This window comes from Theropithecus gelada, chromosome 3 (assembly GCF_003255815.1).
Source record: "Theropithecus gelada isolate Dixy chromosome 3, Tgel_1.0, whole genome shotgun sequence".
In the NCBI taxonomy this organism is placed as follows: Eukaryota; Metazoa; Chordata; class Mammalia; order Primates; family Cercopithecidae; genus Theropithecus; species Theropithecus gelada.
The window spans coordinates 1,491,332-1,518,042 of record NC_037670.1 but is presented as its reverse complement, the minus strand read 5'-3'; the positions used below and the strand labels follow the sequence as shown (position 1 = coordinate 1,518,042).

The 26,711-nt window shown below is 50.7% G+C and overlaps 2 protein-coding genes and 1 pseudogene across 4 annotated transcripts; 2 read left to right on the top strand and 1 right to left on the bottom strand.

Moving 5' to 3' along the window:
* The first annotated feature begins 764 nt into the window (after positions 1-764).
* LOC112620249 (beta-glucuronidase-like) lies at positions 765-22,334 on the top strand. 3 transcript variants are annotated; one of them, XM_025378571.1, is made up of 12 exons: positions 851-1,107; positions 2,804-2,989; positions 3,248-3,432; positions 3,617-3,759; positions 6,651-6,838; positions 7,785-7,937; positions 8,150-8,328; positions 8,413-8,559; positions 12,690-12,774; positions 15,164-15,340; positions 18,571-18,706; positions 21,959-22,320. In XM_025378571.1, the coding sequence occupies exons 5-12, from the start codon at positions 6,803-6,805 to the stop codon at positions 22,123-22,125; spliced, it is 1,080 nt and encodes a 359-aa protein (XP_025234356.1). In that variant the 5' UTR covers positions 851-1,107; positions 2,804-2,989; positions 3,248-3,432; positions 3,617-3,759; positions 6,651-6,802; the 3' UTR covers positions 22,126-22,320. The 3 variants fall into 3 exon arrangements, with proteins under 3 accessions (XP_025234354.1, XP_025234355.1, XP_025234356.1); XM_025378569.1 differs by lacking the exon at positions 3,248-3,432 and having other exon boundaries at positions 765-1,107; positions 21,959-22,334; XM_025378570.1 differs by lacking the exons at positions 3,248-3,432; positions 3,617-3,759 and having other exon boundaries at positions 765-1,107; positions 21,959-22,334.
* Positions 861-1,522, top strand: LOC112620263. Its single transcript, XM_025378580.1, has one exon. It carries the CDS (start codon positions 898-900, stop codon positions 1,357-1,359), a length of 462 nt encoding a protein of 153 aa, XP_025234365.1. The 5' UTR covers positions 861-897; the 3' UTR covers positions 1,360-1,522.
* Positions 22,335-23,363: 1,029 nt separating the features above from the next.
* LOC112620582 overlaps positions 23,364-26,711 on the bottom strand; it is a 28,941-nt pseudogene continuing 25,593 nt past the window's right edge.

The following is a 26,711-nucleotide window of genomic DNA, read 5'->3' as shown; positions in this document are numbered from 1 at the left end:
ATCTGGGATTACAGGCTGAGCTATCACACCCAGCCTTCAGTTATACGTTTCAAAGAAAATAAAATAATTTCCATTATATTCATTTTTTCTTTCACTCATCTAAATACTTATTGGGCATGTACTGTGTGCACTGGTGCTAGGTGCTGGGGATCCAGAGTGAACGAGCCAGACAAGGTGCTGCCCTTGTGGACCTTAAATTCTATTTAGGGAAGAAATAAACAGGTAAACAAACGCCAGGTTACCTGCAGAAATGGACACACCTGGTAACAGATACACGGGAAAACACTGGCCTCAAGTGATCCGCCCCCCTCTGGTTCCCAAAGTGCTGGGGTTACTGTTCCTGGCCTCTGTCCCTGCATCTTTATGTGCTTGCAACACCAAGAGGGAGCTCTTGGCCCCTGGATTAGGGTCAGGGCCCCAGAGGCCCAGGGTCAAGGCTATGGCTGCATCCTAAGGACAAGAGGCTGCATCTGACAGGTATGGAAGAGGCTCTGCTGAGGCCTCCTTGAATTCCTGCTGGGGAAAGCAAGTGGAGGTGCTCCTTGAAGAAACAGGGGGATCCCACCGATCTCAGGGGTTCTCTTCTGGCCTGCGACCCTGGATCGTCCAGCCTGGGCCGGGATGGGGAGCAGACCTCGCCCTTCTTAGCTGGGGCTGAGGGTGAGGGTCCCGTTTCCCCAAAGGCCTAGCCTGGGGTTCCAGCCGCAAGCCCCCCTGGGCAGCGCCCAGCCTCGCCCCGCCCGGCCCCTCCAGGCCTGGCACTCGTCCTGAACCAAGATTGCGCCGATGGCCTCGGGGGCGTCACGCCACCTGCCCGTGTCTCCCGACCCGCCCTAGGAGCACCTCCTGCGCTGCTCTTAACCCCGCAGATGGTGGCCGAGCGGGAGAGCGGGAAGCATGGCCCGGAGGACGGCGGTGGCCTGGGCGGCGCTCGGGCCGCTGTTGTGGGGCTGCGCGCTGGCGCTGCAGGGCGGGATGCTGTACCCCCGGGAGACCCCGTCGCGGGAGCGCAAGGAGCTGGACGGCCTCTGGTGCTTCCGCGCTGACTTCTCCCACAACCGACGCCGGGGCTTCGAGGAGCAGTGGTACCGGCGGCCGCTGCGGGAGGTGCGATCTGGGGGCAGGGCCTGGAGGCGCCCGGAAGCCCGGCGGTGGGAGTGGGGGAGCCCGGGCCCCCCCCGCAGGCTCCTTCCCCTGGGCTTCCCGGAGCTGGGAGCCCGCAGGAGGTTAAAGGTCAACGGGCTTAGGGGGCGTGGGGTTGGGGGACGTGGGAACGGGAGCACCCTGGAGGGCCGGGGTGGAGGAGGCAGGAGGAGGAGAAAAGGCTCCTGCCCAGCCCCTTCCCGAGGCGAAGGCTGAGCTTGGGCAGTGTCCTTCCTTTTAATATTTATTTTTAATTAAAAAAATTTTTTTTGAGATTGGATTTGCCCCTGTCTCCCAGGCTGGAGGGGAGTGGCGCCATCCTAACTTCTGAGCTCCAGCAGTTCTCCCGCCCCAGCTTTGCAGTTTAGCTGGGGCCACCACGCCTAGCTAAGTGAAAACACACACACACACACACACACACACACACACACACAACCTTATCCAGGCTCGGTGGCTCACGCCTGTCATCACAGCACTTTGGGAGGCGGAGGCGGGTGAATCACCTGAGGCCAGGAGTTTGAGACCAGGCTGGCCAACATAACATGGTGAAACCTCGTCTCTACTAAAAATATAAAAATTAGCCGAGTGTGGTGGCTCACGCCTGTAATCCCAGCACTTTGGGAGGTCGAGGCGGGTGGATTACAAGGTAGGAGATCAAAACCATCCTGGCTAACATGGTGAAACCCCGTCTCTACTAAAAATACAAAAAAATTATCTGGGTGTGGTGGCGGGCGCCTGTAGTCCCAGCTACTAGGGATGCTGAGGCAGGAGAATGGCATGAACTGGGGAGGCGGAGCTTGCAATGAGTCCGAGATCCTGCCACTGTACTCCAGCCTGGCAACAGAGCAGACTCTGTCTCAATAAATAAATAAATAAATAAATAAATACTCACTCCGTTACCCAGGCTGGTCTCAAACTCCTGGCCTCAAGCCATCCTCCCACGTTGACCTCCCAAAGCGCTGATTACAGTCATGAGCCACCCAGACACTTGTCAGACCAGAGCGACAGGCGCTGCACAGAACTGGGCCCGGGGATCGGGAGGAGGGGACAGTTTAGACATCCTGAAGTCAGCTCTGCTGAGGAGGGAAGGTCCTTTGGTTTTCATGGTTCAGATAGAGGACAGGACCTGACATCAGGCCAAGGACGCGACCCCTGTTCCCCTCCTGACTTGGATGTGGTCAGCAGAGAAGTGGGACCCGGTGAGGTCTATATCCTCTTTTTCCGACTTTGCAGCATTCAGTACAGGAGGGAGAGAGGAGGGGGCTGGGTGCCAGTGTGCGCCCCACTCACAGTGTCCTAAGCAAAGTTCCCCCCATCCCCCCAACCAGCCTTCCTCCCTGTGACAGGCAGTGGGCCATCTGCCTCTTAGTCACGGGTCTGAACCTTCTTGCCTCTGGCTGGGATGTGGCCCTGGGCTCGCTCCTGTCTCAGGAGATATTGGGCCCCACCCATTCCGAGGAGGAACTCCTGGCTCCCCTGGCCCAGGTGCACGAACCGCCCTGGCAATTGACCTGTTATCAGCAAGTTATCTGTCTGTTCCGCCAAGAGTCCTCACAATGTGTCAGGGCTTTTGCACTAAGCCTGGGACACAGCTGTGCAGCACACTGGTCCCGGATCCCTTTGGGGGCCTAGGAGCTGAGCCCGGCCCTTCTCTCCACAGTCAGGCCCCACCCTGGACATGCCGGTTCCCTCCAGTTTCAACGACATCAGCCAGGACTGGCGTCTGTAGGATTTTGTCGGCTGGGTGTGGTATGAACGGGAGGTGATCCTGCCAGAGCGATGGACCCAGGACCTGAGCACAAGAGTGGTGCTGAGGATTGGCAGTGCCCACGCCTATGCCATCGTGGTCAGTGCGGTCAGGAGCAGGCAGGGTGGGTGGGCACGGCTGTTGCACGGCATGGGACCCCCAGCTGCCACCCACAGCCTGTCTGCCAGGGTGGGATGGTGAGGTGGCCTGATCTACCCCATTGGAATGCCATTCTTCCTGTCTGGTGGGCAGGCCCCAGAGCCCCATGCTGCAGGTTATATGAGGGAGTGCCTGATAGCAGGGCCCCTCCTCATGCCCTGACCTGCCACCCCCTCCCCATGTCTCCTGTGTCTGCAGTGGGTGAATGGGGTCGACACGCTAGAGCATGAGGGGGGCTACCTCCCCTTTGAGGCCGACATCAGTAACCTGGTCCAGGTGGGGCCCCTGTCCTCCCAGCTCCGTATCACTATCGCCATCAACAACACACTCACCCCCACCACCCTGCCACCAGGGACCATCCAATACAAGAACGACACCTCCAAGTGGGTACCATCCTGCTTTCATTGCACGCACCACCTTCCCGCCCCACTCCATGGTCTTCCTGCTAGGGACAGGGTGGCCTTTGCAGAGTGGAGGCCCTGGATCTGGGGAGGCTGGGAAGGCATGTGAGCTGAGGTCAAGGGACCCAGGGTAAGGGCCCAGCGAACCACAGTCCTCCCACTCTAGCTATCCCAAGGGTTACTTTGTCCAGAACATATACTTTGACTTCTTCAACTACGCGGGACTGCAGCGGTCTGTGCTTCTGTACACGACACCCACCGCCTACATCGATGACATCACTGTCACCACCGGCGTGGAGCACGACAGTGGTGAGGGCTTTTGGTAGGATCCTCCCTCAGCGGGGCCCAGGGTGGCTCTGTTTGTTCCCTGTTTGGAAAGCTCTCCCAGGAAAAAGGTGCTCCCAGCATCTCTAAACCCTCACAGGTTCCCATCCACCTACAAAGCTAAATTCCAGGCTGTCTGAGTGGGCACGGGCTCCCGAAATCACCCGTGTGGTTGACCTCCCTTGGAGAAGAGGGGTCTGGCCTAACGTCACACAGCTCAGGGTGGCAGTCGTGTCCCTTCGCCACTGTGCTGCTCTCACTCCAGCTCCCCTTGCTACACATCATGTTCAAGGAACAGGCAGCTTCGGGGGGCCGGGCACGGTGGCTCACACCTGTCATCCAGCACTTTGCAAGAAGGCCCTGGTAGAAGGATCACTTGAGGCCAGTAGTTCAAGATCAGCCTGAGCAACATAGCGAGGCCATCACCACAAAAAATTAAAAAATTAGCCAGGCATGGTGATGCATACTGGTAGTCCCAGCTGCTGAGGCAGGAGAATCACTTGAGCCTGGGTGCAGTGAGCTATGACCATGCCACTGCACTCTGGTCTGGGCAACAGAGGGAGACCCTGTCTTTCTCTCTCTCTCTCTCTCTCTCTCTCTTTTTGTTTTTTGAGATGGAGTCTCTCTCTGTCGCCAGGCTGGAGGGCAATGGTGCGATCTCGGCCCACTGCAAACTCTGCCTCCTGGGTTCAAGTGATTCTCCTGCGTCAACCCCCCGAGTAGCTGGGATTACAGGCATCCGCCACCAGGCCTGGATAATTTTTGTATTTTTTTTTAGTAGAGACAGGGTTTCTACTAAACCCTCTACTAAATCATGTTGGCCTGATTGGTCTTGAACTCCTAACCTCAGGTGATCCACCCTTCTCAACCTGCCAAAGTGCAAGGATTACAGATGTGAGCCACCTCACCCAGCTGGGATACACTGTGTGCTTTTTTTGTTTTTGTTTTTGTTTTGTTTGTTTGTTTGTTTGTTTTTTGAGATGGAGTCTTGCTCTGTTGCCCAGGATGGAGTGTGGTGGCATGATCTTGGCTCAGCAACCTCTGCCTCCCAGGTTCAAGCAATTTTCCTGCCTCAGCCTCCTGAGCAGCTGGGACCTCAGGCGTGTGCCACCATGCCCAGCTAATTTTTGTATTTTTAATAGAAACAGGGTTTCACCATGTTGGCCAGGCTGGTTCGAACTCCTGACTTCTGGATCCACGTGCCTCAGCCTCCCAAAATGCTGGGATTACAGGTGTGAGCCACCACACCTGGCCTGGGATATCCTGTATTTAAGAAAAATCTTTGTTTTAAGTTTTTTCTTTTTTAAAAATAGGTCTTTTTCTCTTTCTGAGATGAGGCCTTGCACTGTGGCCCAGGCTAGAGTTCAGTGGTGAGACTACTGACAGCTGTTGTGGGGCCGCAGTTCTAAGTTTAAAAGAATTTAGGCTGGGTGTGGTGGCTAATGCCTGTCATCCCAGCACTTTGGGAGTCCAAGGTAGGCAGATTGCTTGAGCTGCAAAGTTCGAGACCAGCCTGGGCAACATAGTGAGACCCTGTCTGAAAAAATAAATAAATAAAAAAGAATTGAAAGAAGAATCACACAGCCAAGGCGATGGAGCATAGAGCAATTTATTGCCCAGGAAAAGTATTTTGGAAGTAAAGTTTAGAATAGCCTGGGTGCAGTGGCTCATGCCTGTCATCCCAGCACTTTTGGAGGCCGAGGCGGGTGGATCACTTGAGTTCAGAAGTTCAAACCAGCCTAGCCAACATTAGCTGGGCATTGTGGTGTGAGCCTGCAATCCCGCTACTCAGGAGGTTGAGATGGGAGAATTGCTTGAACCCGGGAGATGGAGGTTGCAGTGAGCTGAGATTGCAACACTGCACTCCAGCCTGGGTGACAGAGCGACACCCCAACTCAAAAAAAACAGTGAAGTGCAAAACACACGGTTCACCCTGAGACACAGCATTCAGGACAGGCTGCTGGTAAGGATGAGACAGCGCCGATTATTACTGGGGAAACTCCCTTTCTGGGAGTCTTCCATGATGAATTCCTAAGGAGCTGGGAAGAGGTGTTACTGTAAGCACGTTCTGGGCTGTCCTCTGGGTGCTGCACATGCGCAGTAGCTGTACATGCGTGTTCACACGTCACGTGTCTCAACGCCGTGGCTGGCATGTCCAAAGGGCACAGTCACTTCTTGACTACCTACCCTGCCTCAAGATCATAGCTCACTGCAGCCCCGAACTCCTAGCTCAAGCAGTCCTCCCACTTCAGCCTCCCAAGTAGCTGGGGCTGCTGGGGCTGCAAGCACGCACCAGCACGCCCGGCTGATTGTTTGTGTTTTTAGGGAAGAAGTGGTTTCCCTGTGTAACCCAGGCTGGTCTTGAACTCCTGGGCTCAAGCGATCCTCCCACCTCAGCCTCCCCAAGTGTTGGGATTACAGGTCTGACCACTGTGCCTGGCCAAAAAATATCTTATTTTCAATTAAAAAAAGTACTGGGTGCGGTGGCTCACACCTGTAATCCCAGCACTTCGGGAGGCCAAGGTGGGTGGATCACCTAAGGTCAGGGGTTCTAGAGCAGCCTGGCCAGTATGGCAAAACCCCATCTCTACTAAAGATACAAAAATTCACCAAGCATGGTGATATAAGCCTATAATCCTAGGTACTTGGGAGGCTGAGGCAGGAGAATCACCTGAACCCCAAAGGTGGAGGTTGCAGTAAGCTTCCAGCCCGGGGGACAGAGTGAGACTCCATCTCAAAAAAATAATTAAAAAATTAACTTTAAAAAAAGCAACAGAAGCAAATGGCTGCCTGGCAGCGGTGGCTGCAGGGCACTCCCGTTTGTGCCACTCAGGTCGTGTCCCTCTCACAGCACTGGTCTTTCTCGTTTCTCACAGGGCTGGTGAATTACCAGATCTCTGTCAAGGGCAGTAACCTGTTCGAGTTGGAAGTGCGTCTTCTGGATGCAGAAAACAAACTCGTGGCAAACGGGACAGGAACCCAGGGCCAACTGAAGGTGCCGGGTGCCAGGCTCTGGTGGCCATACCTGATGCACAAACGCCCCGCCTATCTGTACTCGTTGGAGGTAATGGTGGTTTGGGGCTTGCCCAAGGGAGGTCTTTTGCCCACATCTGGTGACCTTGGCTTCAGCAGGAGCCCAGGACAGGTGAACGGGCAGCGTGGTCCTCTGAGCTTTCTGATGTTTCTCACCCTTGGTGGGAGGCCCAGTTTTTTTTGTTGTTGTTGTTTTGTTTTTGAGATGGTCTCACTCTGTCACCCCGGCTGGAGTGCAGTGGCCTGATCACAGCTTACTGCAGCCTTGAGCTCTCAGCCTGCAGCAATCCTCCTACCTTGGTCTCCTGAGTAGCTGGGACTACAGGCACATGCCGCCATGCCTGGCTAATTAAAGAAAAAAATTTTGTAGGCTGGCCATAGTGGCTCATGCCTATAATCCCAACATTTTGGGAGGCTGAGGCAGATGGATTACTTGAGGCCAGGAGTTTGAGACCAGCCTGGCCAACATAGTGAAACCCCATCTCTACTAAAAATATGACAATTTGCTGGGCATGGTGGTGCACACCTGTAATTCCAGCTACTTGGGAGGCTGAGGCAGGAGAATTGCTTGAACTCAGGAGGCAGAGGGTGCAGTGAGCTGAGATCACACCACTGCAGTCTAGCCTGGGGGACAGAGTGAGACGGTCTCAAAAAAAAAATTTTTTTTTAATAGAGATGGGTTGCAGTCTGTCGCCAGGCTGGTCTTGAGTTCCTGGACTCAAGTGATCCTCCTGCCTTAGCCTCCAAAAGTGTGAGAACTCCCGGCATGAGCCTCCTTGTCTGGTCAAGGGGAAGGCCCCAGGGAAGGCCCCATTTTGAAGGGCACTTCCCCAGGGTCAGCCAGGGAAGGGCAGAGCCTCTGATTGCTGCATCTCTGCTTATAGGCCCAGGGGCACCTACTGGGGTGCACGAGGGGCCTTCCTGGCAGAGGGTTTAGGCTGTTGGGGTGCTCACACCTGGTGCTTTGGTTGTTGTAGGTGCGGCTGACTGCACAGACATCACTGGGGCCTGTGTCTGACTTCTACACACTCCCTGTGGGGATCCGCACTGTGAATGTCACCAAAAGCCAGTTCCTCATCAATGGGAAACCTTTCTATTTCCACGGTGTCAACAAGCATGAGGATGCGGACGTGCGTTGGGGCTCCTGGGTCCTTGTGGGGGCTGCTTCTGGTCACCCTCCACTTTCACCTTCCCTGTGTCCTGCAGTTGAGGGCAGCTCAGGGCAATGAGGCAAATGGCTCCAAATGGAGAGGGGACTCGTGGGGTGGCTCTCCAGGGTCCTGGCTCTTGGAGAAAGTGCACCTTTGACAGGGACGGGTCATTCAGTTCTGTTGTCCCGTAGATCCGAGGGAAGGGCTTCGACTGGCCGCTGCTGGTGAAGGACTTCAACCTGCTTCGTTGGCTTGGTGCCAACGCCTTCCGCACCAGCCACTACCCCTACGCCGAGGAAGTGCTGCAGATGTGTGACCGCTATGGGATTGTGGTCATCGATGAGTGTCCTGGCGTGGGCCTGGCACTGCCGTGAGTTCCTGCTGTGCACCTGCTCCGCCTGCCCAGCCCGTGGGCTGCACCATGACCCTCTGTCCCTTCCCTCCTGGCCTGCAGGCAGTTCTTCAACAACGTGTCCCTGCAGAACCACATGCGGGTGATGGAGGAAGTGGTGCGCAGGGACAAGAACCACCCCGCCATCGTGATGTGGTCTGTGGCCAACGAGCCTGCGTCCCACCTAGAATCTGCCGGCTACTACTTGAAGTGAGTGCCCCCTGCCTGCCCTCGGCTAGATTGGGGAGGAGACCCTGGCAGGCGGCTGGCTGGGGTGGGCGTGTGCTGTTTGAGATCAGCCTCCCGTCCAGCCCAATGGGAAGGCCGTCTATACCTGGACATTCAGGGGACCAAATACCCACCCACATTGTGGTTTTCTATTTATTTATTTTTATTTTTGAGATGGAGTCTCACTGTGTTGCCTAGGCTGGAGTGCGGTGGCGTGATCTTGGCACACTACAACCTCTGCCTCCTGAGTTCAAGTGATTCTCCTGCCTTAGCCTCCTGAGTAGCTAGGATTACAGGCACCCATGAGCCACTGTGCCTGGCCTGGTTTTTTTTTTTTTTTTTTTTTTTTTTTGAAACAGGTTCTCACTCTGGTTGCTGAGGTTAGAGTGCAGTGGTGCAATGTTGGCTCACTGCAGCCTTGACTTCCCAGGCTCACGTGATCCTCCTGCCTCAGCCTCCCAAGTAGCTGGGATTATAGATGTGTGTCATCACACTCAGCTAATTTTTGCTTTTTTTGTTTGTTTTTTGATATGGAGTCTCCCTCTGTTGCCCAGGCTGGAGTGCAGGGGCATGATCTCAGCTAACTGCAACCTCTGCCTCCTGGGTTCAAGCGATTCTCTAGCCTCAGCTTCCCGAGTAGCTGGGATTACAGGCATCGGCCACCACGCCCGCTGACTTTTGCTTTTTTTGTTGTTGTTGTTGAGATGGAGTCTCACTCTGTGGCCAGGCTGGAGTGCAGTGGCACAATCTCGGCTCACTGCAACCTTCACCTCCCAGGTTCAAGTGATTCTTTTGCCTCAGCCTCTTGAGTAGTTGGGACTACAGGCACACGCCAACACACCCTGCTAATTTTTGTATTTTTACTAGAGATGGCGTTTTACCATTTTGACCAGGGTGGTCTCGATCTCTGATCTCGTGATCTGCCCAACTCGGCCTCCCGAAGTGCTGGGATTACAGACGTGAGCCACTGCGCCTGGCCAACTTTTGCATTTTTCAGTAGAAACAGGGTTTCACTATGTTGGGCCAGGCTGGTCTTGGACTCCTGACCTCAGGAGATCCACTTACCTCGGTCTCCCAAGTGCTGGGATTACAGGTGGGAGCCACTGTGCCCGGCTAATTTTTGTATTTTTAGTACAGACTGGGTTTCACCATGTTTGCCAGGCTGGCCTGGAACTCCTGGCCTCTAGTGATCCTCCTGCCTCAGCTTCCCAAAGTGCAGGGATTACAGGAGTGAACCACTGCTGGCCCACTTTTCTTCCTTACAATCGTGCAGTTCTAACTTAGTGTCCAGAGTAGGTTTTTCACTTGCGGTAGAGGCAGCAGAGGTGGTAGAAATGCTTCTTGACTCATACAGCACACCCCAATTTCATGCAGTGCTTTGGGCTGAGCCAAGTCTGCAGCAGGCAGAAGGCTCTGAGAAGTTGTCGCAGCCTGGGCCATGGACAATTCAGAGCTCTGGCCACAGGGGTGTGCTCAGCAGGACTGGGTGGACAGGACGTTTGTTGCGAAGGGAAGGGGAAGAGTACAGGCTTCCAGGAGCAGGTGTTTGAGGCTTCCAGACAGGCTTCTTTGGGAGGTGGCCAGAGGAGATGCCTAGTTTCTGGGGCAGGATTTGGAGGGAGCCACCCAGGCTGGAGAGGTTCAGCCAGGCTGTCCCAAGACTTTGAAGCATCCCATCTGAGAGCCTGGCTGTTGGAGAGTGTGGGTTTGGAACTTGAGGTAGGGGGTTCTGTTCTGATCTGTGCCAGCCACAGCCTTTGGATGGGCAGAGCAATGATTGGGGAGGGCGTAAAAGAAGAAATGAACTGAGGAAGGAGGAAAACAGGCTTCAACAACAGTCTAGGCTGGGCGTGGTGGCGCACGCCTGTAATCCCAGCACTTTGGGAGGCCAAGGTGAGTGGATCACCTGAGGTCAGGAGTTTGAGACCAGCCTGGCCAACAGATATATTGAAACCCCATCTCTACTAAAAATACAAAAATTAGCCAGGCGCATAGGTGGGTGCCTGTAATCCCAGCTACTTGGGAGACTGAGGCAGGAGAATCGCTTGAACCTGGGAGGCGGAGGTTGCAGTGAGCCTAGATCATGTCATTGCACTCCAGCCTGGGCTACAGAGTGAGATTCTGTCTCTTAAAAAAAAAAAAAAACACACAAACAAACAAAAAACCAGTCTACTGTGGAGGCCTTGGGCGGGTGCTGGGAGCTCTGAGCACAGATGGGTTCTTCTGTTGGGTTTTTCTTCTTTTCATCCCTCCTGGTTAACTCTACTCAGCATCAGGGCCATTTCTTCTTCTTCTTCTTTTTATTTTGAGACAGAGTTTTGCTCTTGTTGCCCAGGCTGGAGTGCAATGGTGCCATCTTGGCTCACGGCAACTTCTGCCTTCCAGGTTCAAGCAATTCTCCTGCCTCAGCCTCCCGAGTAGCTGGGATTACAGGCATGTGCCACTATGCCCGGCTAATTTTGTATTTTTAGTAGAGACAGGGTTTCTCCATGTTGGTCAGGCTGGTCTCAAACTCCCGACCTCAGGTGATCCGCCCCCCTCAGCCTCCCAAAGTGCTGGGATTATAGGTGTGAGCCACTGCGCCTGGCCTGCGGGCCGTTTTTTCTAAGAGGCTGTCCCTGACTCTCCAGTCCAAGTTATGTTTATTGTCTAGCAGAGCCCAATTTCTGCCACCACTTCTCACTTCCATTTGAAACATTTCTTTCATTGTTTGTTTTTCAGAGTCAGGGTCTCGCTGTTCCCCAGGCTGGAGTGCAGTGGTGCAGTCACGGCTCATTGCCACCTCGGCCTCCTGGGCTTAAGCGATCCTCCCCACTCAGCCTCCCAAATACCTGGGACCACAGGCGTGCACCGCCATGCCAGGCTAAGTTTAAATTTTTTTTTCACAAGATGGAGTCTTGCTCTGTTGCCCAGGCTGGAGAGCAGTGGTGTGATTTCGGCTCACTACAACCTCTACCTCCTGGGTTCAAGCAATTCTCCTGCTTCATGTGTAGCTGGCATTACAGGTGCGTGCCACCATGTCTGGCTAGTTTTTTTTTGTATTTTTTGTAGAGATGAAATTCCATCATGTTGGCCAGGCTGGTCTGAAACTCTTGATCTCATGATCCATCTGCCTCAACCTCCCAAAGTCCTGGGGGGATTACAGTCATGAGCCACCATGCCCGCCCCTAATTTTTAAATTTGTTGTAGAAACAAGGTCTTGCTATGTTGCCCAGGCTGGTCTTGAAATGCTGGTCTCTAGTAAGCCTCCAAAGTGCTGGGATTCTAAGCGTGAGCCACCGTGCCCAGCTCTTACACCATTTCTCTGTGCATACGTCTCCACTCCCACTGCCCAGGACCTGTGGACTTAGATTTGATTACTGCTGAGCACCTCGCACCCAGCCCCATGCCTACTTTCCAGGGAGTGCCCCTGTTTGCTTGATGCATTAATAAATACCCCACCCAATTCTGCACCCATCCACTCCTGTGTTCAAGAGCTGTTTCAGGGAGTCAACCTCATTTTTAGCAGTGTTCAGCCCAGTGACCTCGCCTCTGTGTACCTGGAAGGGTGGCTACTCCTCTGGGAGGATAGGATTCAGAGATGGGGGGAGAAAGAGTGATGTTAGAGAGCTTGGTCTAGGACTAGAGGAACATGTGCCCTTACTTAAAATACATATCCAGTTAGGGAAGAAAGCAGCAGCTCCATGCTTTTTTTTTTTTTTTTCCTTTGTTTTTGTTTGTTTGTTTTGAGACAGGGTCTTGCTCTGTGGACCAGGCTGGAGTGCAGTGGCGCGATCTCAGCTCACTGCAACCTCCACCTCCCGGGTTCCAGTGATTCTTGTGCTTCAGCCTCCCAAGTAGCTGGGGTTACAGATGCGCGCCACCATGCCCGGCTAATTTTTGTATTTGTAGTAGAGAAGGGGTTTCACCATGTTGGCCAGGCTGATCTTGAATTCCTGACCTCAGGTGATCCACCTGCCTCGGCCTCCCAAACTGCTGGGATTACGGGTGTGAGCCATCTTGCCTGGCCCCGTGTTGTGTTCTGGCGGGGGAAGATGGGACAGAGAGGATGGGAGGGTGTCTGAGCCATTCCTGGACTGACAGAAACTGTGTCTTCTGCCTTTTGTGGACAGGATGGCGATCGCTCACACCAAAGCTTTGGACCCCTCCCGGCCTGTGACCTTTGTGACCAGATCCAACTATGCAGCAGACAAGGGGGTGAGCCTGGGGGCCCCCGTCCCACTTCTCCCTGACTTTGCCTAGGCTCGTCCTGAAACCTGCTCATTGGAACATCTGGAAAGAACCATGCGCTGCCAGTCTGGGTTTTTTTTCATTTTGTTTTTTACTTAAAATGATAGAGACAGGGTCTTGCCATGTTGCCCAGGCTGGTCTCGAACTCCTGGGCTCAAGTGATCCTCCTGCCTCAGCCTCCCAAAGGGCTGGGGTTACAGGTGTGGGCCACTGTGCCCAGCCACATCCAGTCTGTTTTCACAGATGGTCTTTGGGTTAATGAGAATTCTCCCCCTGCTTACTGGCCAGGCAGTGCGGCTTTCTCAATCCAGTGAGGCTGGGCATAGGGAGATGGGATTTGTTTGCTCAGTTTGGACTCAGCGTTTTTTGCACTTCAATGTAATAGACTCATAAAACATCAAAGGTTTAAGGGAGCTTAGAGTTCATCTGGTCCACGCCTGGCTGATGAGAATCTCTAGGGGAAGTTTTTATGAAATGCCAGATCTCTACATTCTTAGATCCTGATTTAGTAACTCCAAGGTTGGAACCTAAGTTTTCCTTTTTCTTGTGTAGAGGCAAGGTCTTACTCTGTTGCCCTGGCTGGAGTGCAGTGGTGTGATCACAGCTCACTGCAGCCTTGAATTCCTGAGCCCAAGTGATCCTCCTGCCTCAGCCTCCAGAGTCTCTGGGACTCCAGGTTTTCACCACCATGCCTGCCTAATTTTACATTTATTTTTGTAGAGGTGGGATCTCTCTATGTTGCCCAGGCTGGTCTCAAACTCTTGAGCTCAAGTGATCTCCTGCCTTGGCCTCCCAAAGTGCTGGGATTACAGGGACGAGCCACAGGGCCTGGCTGACATTAACATTCTTTTTTTTTTGAGATGGAGTCTTGCTCTGTTGCCCAGGCTTGAGTGAAATGGCGCAATCTCAGCTCACTGCAACCTCCTCCTCCCGGGTTCAAGCAATTCTGCCTCAGCCTCCTGAGTAGATGGGATTACAGTGGACAACACCACACCTGGCTAATTTTTGTATTTTTTAGTAGAGATGGGGTTTTGCCATGTTAGCCAGGCTGATCTCAAGCTCCTGACCTCAGGATCCAACACCTCGGCCTCCCAAAGTGCTGGGATTACAGGTGTGAACCACCGCACCCAGCCAGCATTTTTACTAGAAAGAAATGTTTTCAGGACACGTTAGAAACTAGCCAGTTGGACACAGAAGCCTCTGCTGCTCAGCCGTGAGCACTGCTTTGCTGAAGCTGGGGGTGGTCCTACTCAGTCTTCCTTGCCCTGCTCCTAGGATGGACTCTTGCAAGGCTTCTACAGCCCACAGTGCTGCCTCGTGAAAGCTGCCTCAAGATTCTCTGTGACAGCCGGGCATGGTGGCTTACATCTATCATCGCAGCACTTTGGGAGGCTGAGGCAGGCGGATCACTTGAGGTCAGGAGTTCAAGACCAGCCCAGCCAACTGGTAAAACCTCGTTTCTACCAAAAATACAAAAAACTAGCCAGGCGTGGTGGTGCGCACCTGTAATCCTAGCTACTCCGGAGGCTGAGGCACAAGAAGCACCTGATCATGGGAGGCAGAGGTTGCAGTGAGCTGAGATTGCACCACTAACATTTTAGCTTGGGCGACAGAGCGAGACTATGTCTCCAAAATAAAACAAAAGATTCTCTGTGAGAACGACTTCATCGGCCCCTCAGGTGGGAACGCTTCTCCAGGGCAAGGTGAGGGGAAGCCCAGTGATGGGAGTGCTGCCTGGAGAGGACACAGTTCCAGTGGCGGGGGCCCTGGGCTTTGGCTGAGGACTGTGCGTTGGCAGCTGCTGTGCCTCTCACAGCCCTTCCCAGCTGCGCATGTCGTGAGCATCAACGGGGAGTGACAGGCCTGCCTCCTTTGGGCCACTATGTGACCATGTTTCCTGCCTATGGAGCAGGGTAATTTCAGGATCTAAATTGGTGTACTTGCATGTTCTCAGCCCCAGGAGGCAGCTCTTCCCGTTCTAGGTGTTTTTTTTTTTGTTTGTTTTGTTTTTGTTTTTAGTAGAAATGGGGACTTGTGATGTTGCCCAGGCTGGTCTCGAACTCCTGGGATCAAGCGATCCTCCCACCTTGGCCTCCCAATGTGCGGGAATTACAGGCATGAGCCACCATGCCCTGCTAATTTTCTTACTACTATTTTTTGTAGAGCTGGGGTCTTGCTGTGTTGCCCAGGCTGGTCTCGAACGCCTGGCCTCAAGCCATCCTCCTGCCTCAGCATCCCAGAGTGCTGGGATTACATCCCCTTCTTACCTTCTCTGTCAGAGAAGCCCCCACAGTGTGTGAGTGCTGAGTCATGCTGTCTTCTGGGTGCTGAACGGTCTCTCCCGCTCTGGTCCTAGGCTCCATATGTGGACGTGATGTGTGTGAACAGCTACTACTCTTGGTATAATGACTTCGGGCACCTGGAGTTGATTCAGCGGCAGCTTACCACCCAGTTTGAGAGCTGGTATAAGACGTATCAGAAGCCCATTATTCAGAGCGAGTATGGAGCGGAAGCGATTGTTGGGTTTCACCAGGTAAGCGGTGTTGAGCTTTCTGTTTGTGTGTTCTCTCGAGGCAGAGATGTCACTCACCTCCCCCGGCCTGCCCTGCGCCCACTGCACTGCTCCCCTCACTTCAGCTTTGGGCTCTCCTCCCTCTGCCCTGCCCACGTTCTCTCCTGCCAGCAGCCAGGCCTCGGCCCCCTTTGCTTGGTCCTCAGAGGTGGCCTCCTTACCGGCTTTGTTTCCAGACAGCCTCCTATCACCTGTGCCCAAGTAGTCTTTCTAGCAAATCCAGATTTGTATTTGTTTTTGAGACTGGGTCTCTCTGTCACTAAGGCTAGAGTGTGGTGGTGCAATCACTGCTCACTGCAGCCTTAACCTCCTGGGCTCAAGTGATCCTCCCACCTCAGCCTCCTGAGTAGCTGGGACCATAGGCACATGCCAACATGCCTGGCTAATTTTTTTTACTTTTGTAGAGACGGGGTCTTGCTGTGTTGCCCAGGCTGGTTTTGATTCCTGGGCTTAAGTGATCTCCTGCCTCAGCTTCCCAAAGGGCTGAGATTACAGGTGTGAGCCTCTGCGCCAGCCACAGATGACAATTTTGGGAGCCCTGTCATTGGCTCCCCCAGGCCCACAGGACAAAGCCCTAAACCCTGGTCAGGACACTCAGTGTCCTCTGCTCTCTCCTGGGTTTTCATCCTCTTCTCCCCTCACTCCCGGCCACTGATCTGTTTCCACTGCCCTTGTTTGCTCTCTCGCTCTTGCTTGAGCTGTTTCTTCTACCTGGAATTCCCATGTTGGCACCACAATCACCAACTAAAGGATCCTTTTCTTCGTCTTTATTGTTTTAGAGATAGGGTCTTGCTATATTGTCCAGGCTGGTCTCGAACTCCTGGACTCAATTGGTCTTCCCACTTTGGCCTCCAAAAGTGCTGGGATTATAGGCGTGATCCACTGCGTTAACCTTTTCCTTTTTTTTTTCTTTTTTTTTTTTTTTTTGCAGGGTCTTGTTGTGTTGCTCAGGCTGGGATGCAGTGGTGCCATCATAGCTCACTACAGCCTTAAACTCCTGGGCTGAAGGGATTCCCCTGCCTCAGCCTCCTGAGTAGCTGGGACTACAGGAATCACCACAATGGGCAGCCTATTTTTAATTTTTTTTGTAAAGATGGACTCTTGCTATCAGGCTGGTCTGGAACTCCTGGCCTCATGTGATTCTCCTGCCTTGGACTCCCAAAGTACTGGGAATCCAGGCATAAGCCACCATGCCCGGCCTGTCCCCATGTTTTTAATCCATCTCATTTTTTTGTCCTCCTCACCAAAGATATGTTGGTTTGTCTTGTGAGGTAATTTTTTTCATGTGGATTCCTGAACCGTGTCCAGCCCCTCGTACCCTCCCCAGCCAGCTCACACTTGTTTGTCACAGCTCCTGGGACTCCCGTTGACACACAGAGAATAGCCACCCACAGTGGACTGTGCTGTTTTGTTTGCACCCTTAAATTTATCGTGCTTATAGAATGCCATGCTCATCCTTTTTGAAAAGGTAAACAGCTCTGAATTTTTTTTTTTTTCCCGACATAGTTTAGCTGTTGTCACCCAGGCTGGAGTGCGGTGGTGCAATCTTGGCTCACATACCTCCACCTCCTAGGTTCAAGCGATCCTCGTGCCTCAGCCTCCCGAGTAGCTGGGATTACAGGCATGCACCACCATGCCTACCTAATTTTGTATTTTCAGTAGAGATGAGGTTTCACCATGTTGGTCAGGCTGGTCTTGAACTTCTGACCTCAAGTGATCCACCCGCCTTGGCCTCCCAAAGTGCTCGGATTATAGGCATGAGCCACCATGCCAAGTCCCAGCTCTAAACTCTTAAGAAACTCTTGAGAGGGTCTAGGTCAGTGCTGATAGAACCTCTGCAGTGCTGGGCCTGGTGGCTCGCACCTGGAATGCTAGCACTTTGGGAGGCCAAGGTCAGAGGATCTCTTGAACCCAGGAGTTTGAGACCAGTCTGCGTAACACAGACCCCATCTCTACAAAAAATTTAAAATTAGTTGGGCATTGTTGTGAGTGCTTGTAGTTCAAGCTACTTGGGAGGCTGAGGTGGGAAGATTGAGCCCAGTAGGTCGAGGCAGCCATGATTGCACCACTGTACTCCCACCTGGGTGACAGAGTGAGACCTTGTTTCAAAACAACAACAACAAAAAACTCTTGCAATGATGGAAATGTTCTACATTTGCACTGTCTGAAATGGTACACACTAGCTACACATGGCTATTGAAGTCTTGATATATGACTAGGATAACTGAATTGATTTAGTTTAATTAAAAACAATGTTTTTGAGACAGCCTCACTCTGTTGCCCAGGCTGGAGTGCAGTGGCATAGTCACAGCTCACTGCTCACCCTCCTGAGCTCAAGCGATCCTCCCTCCTTAGCCCCCAAAGTACCTGGAACCACAGGCGTGCGCCACCACGCCTGGCTAATATTTAGGCTTTTTGTAGAGACTGGGTCTCACTGTGTTGCCTAGACTAGTCTTGAACTCCGGGCTCAAGTGATCCTCCTGCCTCGACCTCCAAAAGTGCTGGGATTAGAGACCTGAGCTACCATGCCCAGCCCGGTTTAGTTTAGTTTAATTTAATTTAATTAATATACATATATATATTAGAGACAAGGTCTCACTGTGTCACCTACGCTGGAGTGCAGTGGTGTGAACACAGCTCACTGCCACTTTGATCTCCAGGGCTCAAGCAGTCCTCCCACCTCAGCCTCCCAAGTAGCTGGGACCACAGATGTGTGCCACCAGGCTTGGCTAATTTTTGTATTTTTCATAGAGATGGGGTCTTGATGTGTTGCCCAGGCTGGTCTTGAACTCCTGGGCTCAAGCAGTCCGCCTACCTCAGCTTCCCAAAGTGCTGGGATGACAGGTATGAACCACTGCAACTGGCCCAAAGACATATTTTTACCGGTAGTGTAGGTTAGCTTTAAGATTGTACCAGCAGATAGAGGCAGAAAAGTAATGTAAAGTGAGTATCAAATTACATTCATAAATAAAGCAGTTGCTCATTAAGGTTATCTTTTTCTTTAAACCTCCTTTTTTATTCTGGGTTACATCATTCCCTGGCTGTCTTTACCCCAGCATCAGTGAGTCCTGCAGTCACTATAGCCCCCTGCGAGGACAGATATTTTGGTCACTATCAAGTGGATCTTTATTTTTATCTAACTTTACAATTCTGCCAGTTCTGACTCTTATTCTCTTTGCGTTGAATGCCAGGACCCGCCTCTGATGTTCACTGAAGAGTACCAGAAGAGTCTGCTAGAGCAGTACCATGTGGTTCTGGATCAAAAACGCAGAAAGTACGTGGTTGGAGAGCTCATCTGGAATTTTGCCGATTTCATGACTGAACAGTGTAAGTGGCAGTTTGGCTCATGGGATAAGGTACCCGTCCTTATTTTTTCAGGTTGCCTTGCCAATGCTGGCCATTTCGATTGTAAGAATATTGGAAACAGTGGGGAAGCTGGTTTAATCCATGTAGGTTGCGTTGAGAATTTCGTAGGAAAAGTAAGTTGTGCTTAGGAAGCAGGAAAGCAGTCAGGCCCCCGCCTCCCAAATGTGGTCAAAAAGCAGACAGGAGAGTCAGCTATGGTGAGACGGAAATGGCTAGCTTGCCTTGTTCTTGTCTATTTCGTAGCCAAGGAGGAAGGAAAAACGGGACCTCATTATGGATTTACTTTTGGGAAACACTCATTATTCCATAGTAGGGTACAAAGCCTGAGAAGCTTAAGGTATTTCAGGCTGTTGTACATTACTCACCTCAAAAGTGAATACAGGTTGTTTCAACGCATCTTGAATGAGGCAGCATTTAAAAGTCTTCAGGCTGGGCATGGTGGCTCATGCCTGTAATCCCAGCACTTTGGGAGGCCAGGGTGGGAGGATCGCTTGAGGCCAGGAGTTCAAAACCAGCCTGTTCAGCATAGCAAGACCCCATCTCTACAAAAACAAATTAGCTAGGCATGGTGGTGTGTGCCTGTAGTCCCAGCTGCTTGGGAAGCTGAGGCAGGCGAATCACCTGAGCACAGGAGTTGGAGGCTGCAGTGAGCTGTGATTGCACCACTGCACGAGAGCCTGGGCAACAGAGCGAGACCTGCCTTTAAAAAACAAAATTGGTCTTCAAAGAGAATAAGATCTGTGTTCTCACATGGGGACAGATGAGGGGCTGCCATGTTCGCAATGAATGTGTCCCATTTCTTAGTTTATGGACTTACTGTAAACTCAGGATGGCAGTTTGGTGGGTTGGAGAAGGATATGGTAATGGTGGGAATTATATTACTTACAGGGGAAGACAGGCCTTTGAAAGGTTAAAGCTTAAAAGTGAGAGTGGAAAAGGGATGAATGAATGAAAAAGATGAGGTGAGAAGGAAGAGGGAAAGGGAAAAGGAGAACAGGAAGCTCTCCTCTGCGTGGCACCTGCAATAAATGGTTTCTGGGGACATCCGTGATGGCAGTTTTGTGGAGAGGCGTGAGGCTTTATGTGATAAGAAATGGTCTGCGGGCTGGATGCAGTGGCTCACGCCTGTAATCCCAGCACTTTGAGAGGCCGAGGTGGGCAGATCACCTGAAGTCAGGAGTTTGAGACCAGCCTGGCCAATATGGAGAAACCCTGTCTCTACTAAAAATACAAAATTAACCAGGCGTGGTGGTGCATGCCTGTAGTACCAGTCACTTGGGAGACTGAGGCATGAGAATCGATTGAATCTGGGAGACGGAAGTTGCAATGAGCTAAGATCACACCCTGTACTCCAGCTTGGTTGATAGAGTTAGACTTCTTTTTTTTTTTTGAGATGTAGTTTTGCTCTTGTTCCCCAAGCTGGAGTGCAGTGGCGCTATCTCAGCTCACTGCAACCTCCACCTCCCGGGTTCAAGCAATTCTGCCTCAGCCTCCCGATTAACTGGGATTAGAGACAAGCGCCATCACACCCAGCTAATTTTGTATTTTTAGTAGAGACGGGGTTTGGTTTCTCCATGTTGGACAGGCTGTGCTTGAACTCCCAACCTCAGGTGATCCGCCCGCCTCGGCCTCCCAAAGTGGTAGGATTACAGGCATGAGCCACCATGGTGGGCTGAGACTCGGTCTTAAAAAGAATAAAATGAGCTGCATCACGATGGGCAAGTCGCCTAAGCTTATCATAAGCCTGTCCAGTGGGGATAATGCCGCCACCTTGTGGGTGTTGTAAGGGCTGCATTTGACAAAGTACTTGGCGGTGCCTGTGTTCACTCATGGAAGAAACAGTCTTGAACCTTTTGGTGGGGAAGGCCTCCTTTCCATTTAACATTTCCATTTACTGGTGCTCTCACCGGGGACGGAGAGTGTCCTGAGAGCACAGTCCTGATAGCTCGATGCCAGCTGTGCTCCCCTCCAGGCTCAGCTCAGGCCTAATGACCACCAGTGGTGGGTGCTGCCATGCTGGACGTTGGCCCCAGAAGGCTTTGAGCTCCACCAGTAGGTCCCACATAGGCACCTGTGGTTGGTCAGGACCCTGGCTCCCACTCGGCACTATCTCTTCAGAAAGGCCCAAGTGTTTTGAAGGGTAACTGTCCCAGATACCCCCAGCTCTCTGCCGACCCAGTTACCAGACAGCTGGGTACCCAGCATGTAAACCTTATTTTGCAATTAAAAGATAAACTTTTGGTGTTTTTTTTTGGGGGGGGGGAAGGAGTCTCACTCTGTCGCCCAGGCTGGAGTGCAGTCACAATCTCAGCTCACTGCAACCTCTGCCTCCTGGGTTCAAGCAATTCTCCTGCCTCAACCTCCTGAGTAGCTGGGACTACAGGCGCCCACCACCATGCCCGGATAATTTGTGTATTTTTAGTAGAAACCAGGTTTCACCATATTGTCCAGGCTTGTCTTGAACTCCTGACCTTGTGATCTGCCTGCCTTGGCCTCCCAAAGTGCTGGGATTATGGGCATGAGCCAATGCGCCTGGCCTGTTTTTTGTATTTTTAGTAGAGATGGAGTTTCCTCATGTTGGACAGGCTGGTCTCGACCTCCTGACCTCAGGTGATCCACCTGCCTCAGCCTCCCAAAGCGCTGGGATTACAGGCATGAGCCACCACACTCAGCCACTGTTTTGGGTATTTCCCCTAACAGAGTAGAAAATGAGGAATTAACACACCAGGGAACCCGGGTGTTTGAGCAGAGCAGTGGTATTTAAATATTTCAACCCATAAATTGTCACTTCACAGCAAGCATCCTGAAACTATAAGAGGACATTTGGCTGAACATGGTAGCTCGTGCTTATAATCCCAGCACTTTGGGGAGGCTGAGGAGGGCAGATTGCTTGAGCCCAGTAGTTTGAGACCAGCCTGGGAAACATAATGAGATCTTGTCTTTACTTAAAAAAAAAAAAAAAAAAATTAGCCGGGCATGGTGGTGCTTGAGAGGCTGAGGCAAGAGGATCGACTGAGCCCAGGAGGTTGAGGCCACAGGGAGCTATGATTGTGTCTCCACATTCCAGCCTGGGGGACAGTGAGATCATCTCAAAAGAAAAAAAACAAGACATTTCTATGTAGTGCCTACCTTGGCTCCAGTGTGGTTCTAACTTGACCCATCAGAAGTCATCTGAATCACTTTGTGTCTTTTTTTTTTTTTTTTTTTTTTTAGCACCGCTGAGAGTGCTGGGGAATAAAAAGGGGGTCTTCACTAGGCAGAGACAACCAAAAAGTGCAGCGTTCCTTTTGCGAGAGAGATACTGGAAGATTGCCAATGAAACCAGGTATCCCTACTCAATAGCCAAGTCACAGTGTTTGGAAAACAGCCCGTTTATTTGAGCAAGACTGACACCACCTGTGTGTCCCTTCCTCCCTGAGTCAGGGTGACCTACAGCAGCAGAACAAGTGCCTCTTGGACTGTTCATGGCAGACCAGAACGTTTCTGGCCTGGGTTTTATGGTCATCTGTGCTAGCAGGGAACACAAGGTGGAAATAAAAGATTTTCTAGTATGGAAATAAAGAGTTGGCATGAAAGTGGCTACTGAAAAGCATCTGAAATCATTTCTGTGCGTCGTGCTGTTTTCAGAGCCTTAACTATGTGTGGACTTTGGAGAAACTGCTGCTCCAACACCCCCACCATGTTCAGAGCTGCTGGTTCCAGAGGGCATCTGCAGAAATAGCCCCATGGTTTAGGGCCGCCGTGTTTGTGTAGCAAACCGGGCCAGCCTCAACAGAGAGTGAGTAGAAGACTTTCACAGCTGCTGTTCGACTCCTCGGATGAGCTAAAGTCCCACATGTACCAACAAATTCATAGAAACGCTGTCATGCTGCAGCACCTAGCAGGGTCTGTGAGCCAGTTTCCACATAGTTAAGCTGGCAGTGTCTGAACTGGAAGGTTAGAGGTAACTGGTTCTCCCAGGACATCGTTCTGACCTCAGCCATAGGGTCTTGACAGAAATGGGCAGATGAGTGTAAACGTCCATTGGCTTTATCATAACGGATGCCACTGAGTGTGACAAGACCTCCTTAAACAACTCTGCCTACAAATCAGCATTCCATGGCTTTACACCCCGAAATGACGCCACCTACCCCCTCCCAGAGCACAGTCTTTCCTTAAGGAATGTCTCCTCCCTCTCTTCACGGGCTCCGGTAAGGCAAGAATGGTGCATCAGTTCTGATTTGAAGTATATGCTTTGAAAAAATATAATATATATACACACACATAAAAAAACATATATAATATATAAATATATAATATATAAACTATATAAACATATATATAATATATAAAATATATTACTATATGTAACATGTACTATATATAAAATATTATATATAATATATACTATATATAAAATATATTGGCCATGTTGGCCAGGATGGTCTCCCACTCCTAACCTCAGGTGATCCACCCACCTCGGCCTCCCAAAGTCCTGGGATTACAGGCATGGGCCACCATGCCCGGCCAAATGCCGTTTTATAGCTCCAATATATATTATATATATACTATATATAATATAATATATAAAAACCTGCTGCAAAATAAACTGAATGGAAAAGGGGCTTGAGACTGTCAGGGCAGAGTCTGTCGGGCGTCAGTCCTGCTTGGGCTGCAGCTGCCGCTTCCAGGCCTCGTTCAAGTAAACTAGTCGTTTGTAGTTGATAATGAGAAGAAGGAAGTTCAGCACGTACGTGACGACGCAGATGATGCAGAACTCCTTCAGCACAAAGTACAGAATGTAGGCCAGGTACAGGGACCCCACGACCGACATGATGGAGGACGTCATGAGGATCAAAGCCGCCACCGCGCTTGCTGTCATGCCTGTAAGAGAAGAGACGCGGGCTCAATCAGGCCTTGGCGCTGGAGAGAGGCTTTCTGAGTGACAAGGACTAACACTGTGTGACTTGCTGCGGTGTTTGAATACTGATCTTCCTGCCAAACTCTGAAAATTGAGAACAGAAATACTGGTTTGTTTCGTTAAAATTATACAGGTTGACTCTAGCAAAATGCCAGTTTTTTGACTTTTTTTATTTTATTTTTGAGACAGAGTCTCACTGTATCGCCCAGGCTAGAGTATAATGGTACAATCTCAACTCATGCAACCCTCACCTCTTTGAGTTTAAGCAATTCTCCTGCCTCAGCCTCCGAAGTAGCCAGGATTACAGGCACGTGCCACCATGCCTGGCTAATTTTTGTATTTTTAGTAGAGATAGGCTTTCACCATGTTGGTCAGGTTGGTCTCCAACTCCTAACTTCAGGTGATCCTCCTGCCTCAGCCTCCCAAAGTGCTGGGATTACAGGCGTGGGCCACCATGCCTGGCCAAATGCCAGTTTTATAGCTGCAATGTTTTTGATTTCTCAATCTTTCAGGTGAAATATTACTAATTTCACAAACTAACCTAGTTGAAAATATGCACACAAAGCAAATATGCAGTCTCACAATCACATTAAGCAATGAAGCTGACTTGTAACATCAACAGCCCCGAGACACCAAATGAATAAAGGGACATGAGGACCGCAGCCTTTTTCTTCCGAGCTGCACACATTTGGTGAGAACCTTCTCTGGTTTTCACTACAGCCTCCACATCTGTGGAAAGTAAAATTTGCTTTTCCATGTTTAGATCAGATTGATTAAAAATCCACAATGAGAGGTGAGGTGGATAAGGGAAACCATATTTAGCTCGTTGGCTCCATATGGGTCAAAACTGATCAAGAAAAATGGTGGACATGTGTGCTAACCCCAGGTTCTCAATACAAAAAGGCACCTAAAACCATGCACGGTCACTCATGCCTATAATCCTAGCACTTTGGGAGGCTGAGGCAGGGAGATCATTTGAGGTCAGGAGTTTGAGACCAGCCTGGCCAACATGGTGAAACCCCGTCTCTACTAAAACATACCAAAAAAAAAAGAAAAGGTGGGCATGGTATTGTACACTTGTAATCCCAGCTACAAGGGAGGCTGAGGCATGAGAATTACTTGAACCCAGGAGGCGGAGGTTGCAGTGAGCCGAGATTGCGCCACTGCACTCCAGCCTGAGGGACAGAATGAGACTCTGTCTCAAAAAAAAAAAAAAAAAAAAGCCGGGCGCGGTGGCTCAAGCCTGTAATCCCAGCACTTTGGGAGGCTGAGACGGGCGGATCACAAGGTCAGGAGATCGAGACCATCCTGGCTAACACGGTGAAACCCCGTCTCTACTAAAAAATACAAAAAACTAGCCGGGCGAGGTGGCGGGCGCCTGTGGTCCCAGCTACTCGGGAGGCTGAGGCAGGAGAATGGCGGGAACCCGGGAGGCGGAGCTTGCAGTGAGCTGAGATCCGGCCACTGCACTCCAGCCTGGGCGACAGAGCCAGACTCAGTCTCAAAAAAAAAAAAAAAAAAAAGGTGGAGGGCGCCAGGTGAATTGGCTCAAGCCTGTAATCCCAGCACTTTGGGAGGCTGAGGCGGGCAGATCACAAGGTCAGGAGATCGAGACCATCCTGGCTAACATGGTGAAACCCTGTCTCTACTAAAAATACAACAATATTAGCCAGGCGTGGTGGCGGGCACCTGTAGTCCCAGCTACTCAGGAGGCTGAGCCAGGAGAATGGTGTGAACCCAGGAGGCTGACCTTGCAGTGAACCCAGATCACACCACTGCACTCCAGCCTGGGCCACCGAGCGAGACTCTGTCTCAACAACAACAACAAAAAATAATAATAATAAAAGGAAAAAAAGCACCTGAATTCTGGACTCTATCTTCACATGTATTGTTTTTAGTTTCCTGTGGCCAACAGTATGGAGAATATGTGCATTTATTTTCAAGGACAGAGAAGGCAGAGCATGTTAAACGGCCCTTCTACCCAATGACTCATGGATAAGGATAACAGAAACAGGAACAAAATAACAGATGGGAGCAGGTTTAAAGAAGTCAATTAAAGAGCTGAAATCCCGGTGCCTGTTGGCAAAAAGAAAAGCAACAAGAAGACGCCTATGGGCTGGCTGGGCTGGCTCGGCCACAGCCACAGGACTAGATGCTTTCATAGGGCACTTCAAGACTAAGGTGCTGCTGAATTACTGCAGGGACTAGCAAATCTGGCCAGCTACCTGCTTTAGTAAATAAAGTTTTATTGGCACTCAGCCATGCTCATTCATTTATGTAATGTCTGTGACTGCTTTCAAGCTAGAAGGCAGAGTTGAATGGCTGCAGCAACTGGCAAAGTCAATTTTCTGCCAGGCCCTTTACTGAAAAAGTTTGCTGACTTCACCTATGCTAAACAACTAACTTTTCAAAATTAATGCGGTCACAATTTTATCTAAGAAAGTTAATTTCAAAATGAGATGGGCAAGTTATTTCTTCCTGCATGCCTCTCTTTTCTCAACTGTAAAATTGGGATAACAATCATGCTTACTTCCCAAGACTGCTGGACAATTAAATGAGCTGAGATAATGCAGGGTTAAAGCACTTAGAATAGTGTATCAATACCAGCTCTCCTTTAAATACTACCATAATGCAACTAGATACTTGTGACTCAGGGTAAAATTCCCAATGGAATTTAAAATGTGCTGTAACTCTAAACAAATGATGGTACAATTATGCAATGGATTATTCTGCAGCTGTAAAAAAGAATGAAGACATTTAAGAAACTGATATGGAAAAATCACCACTATATATCCATCAAACAAAAAAAGAAAAGAACATGCAAGCTGTAGAACAGTGGGTATAGCATCTGCCTTTTATATTTTAAAAAGGAGGAAAATTAAGATTGTGTATGTGTACTTTTTCGTATATGCAAAAAGAAACTCTAAAACAATAACAAGCTACCAGTTGGGGCTGAGGAGCAGTGGAAACCAGGGAAAAAGAGAAGGGGTGGGACAGATTTTTCTTTGTGTAACATTTTATACATATATATTTTTTTCTTTTTTTTTTTTTTTTTTTTTTTTTTTT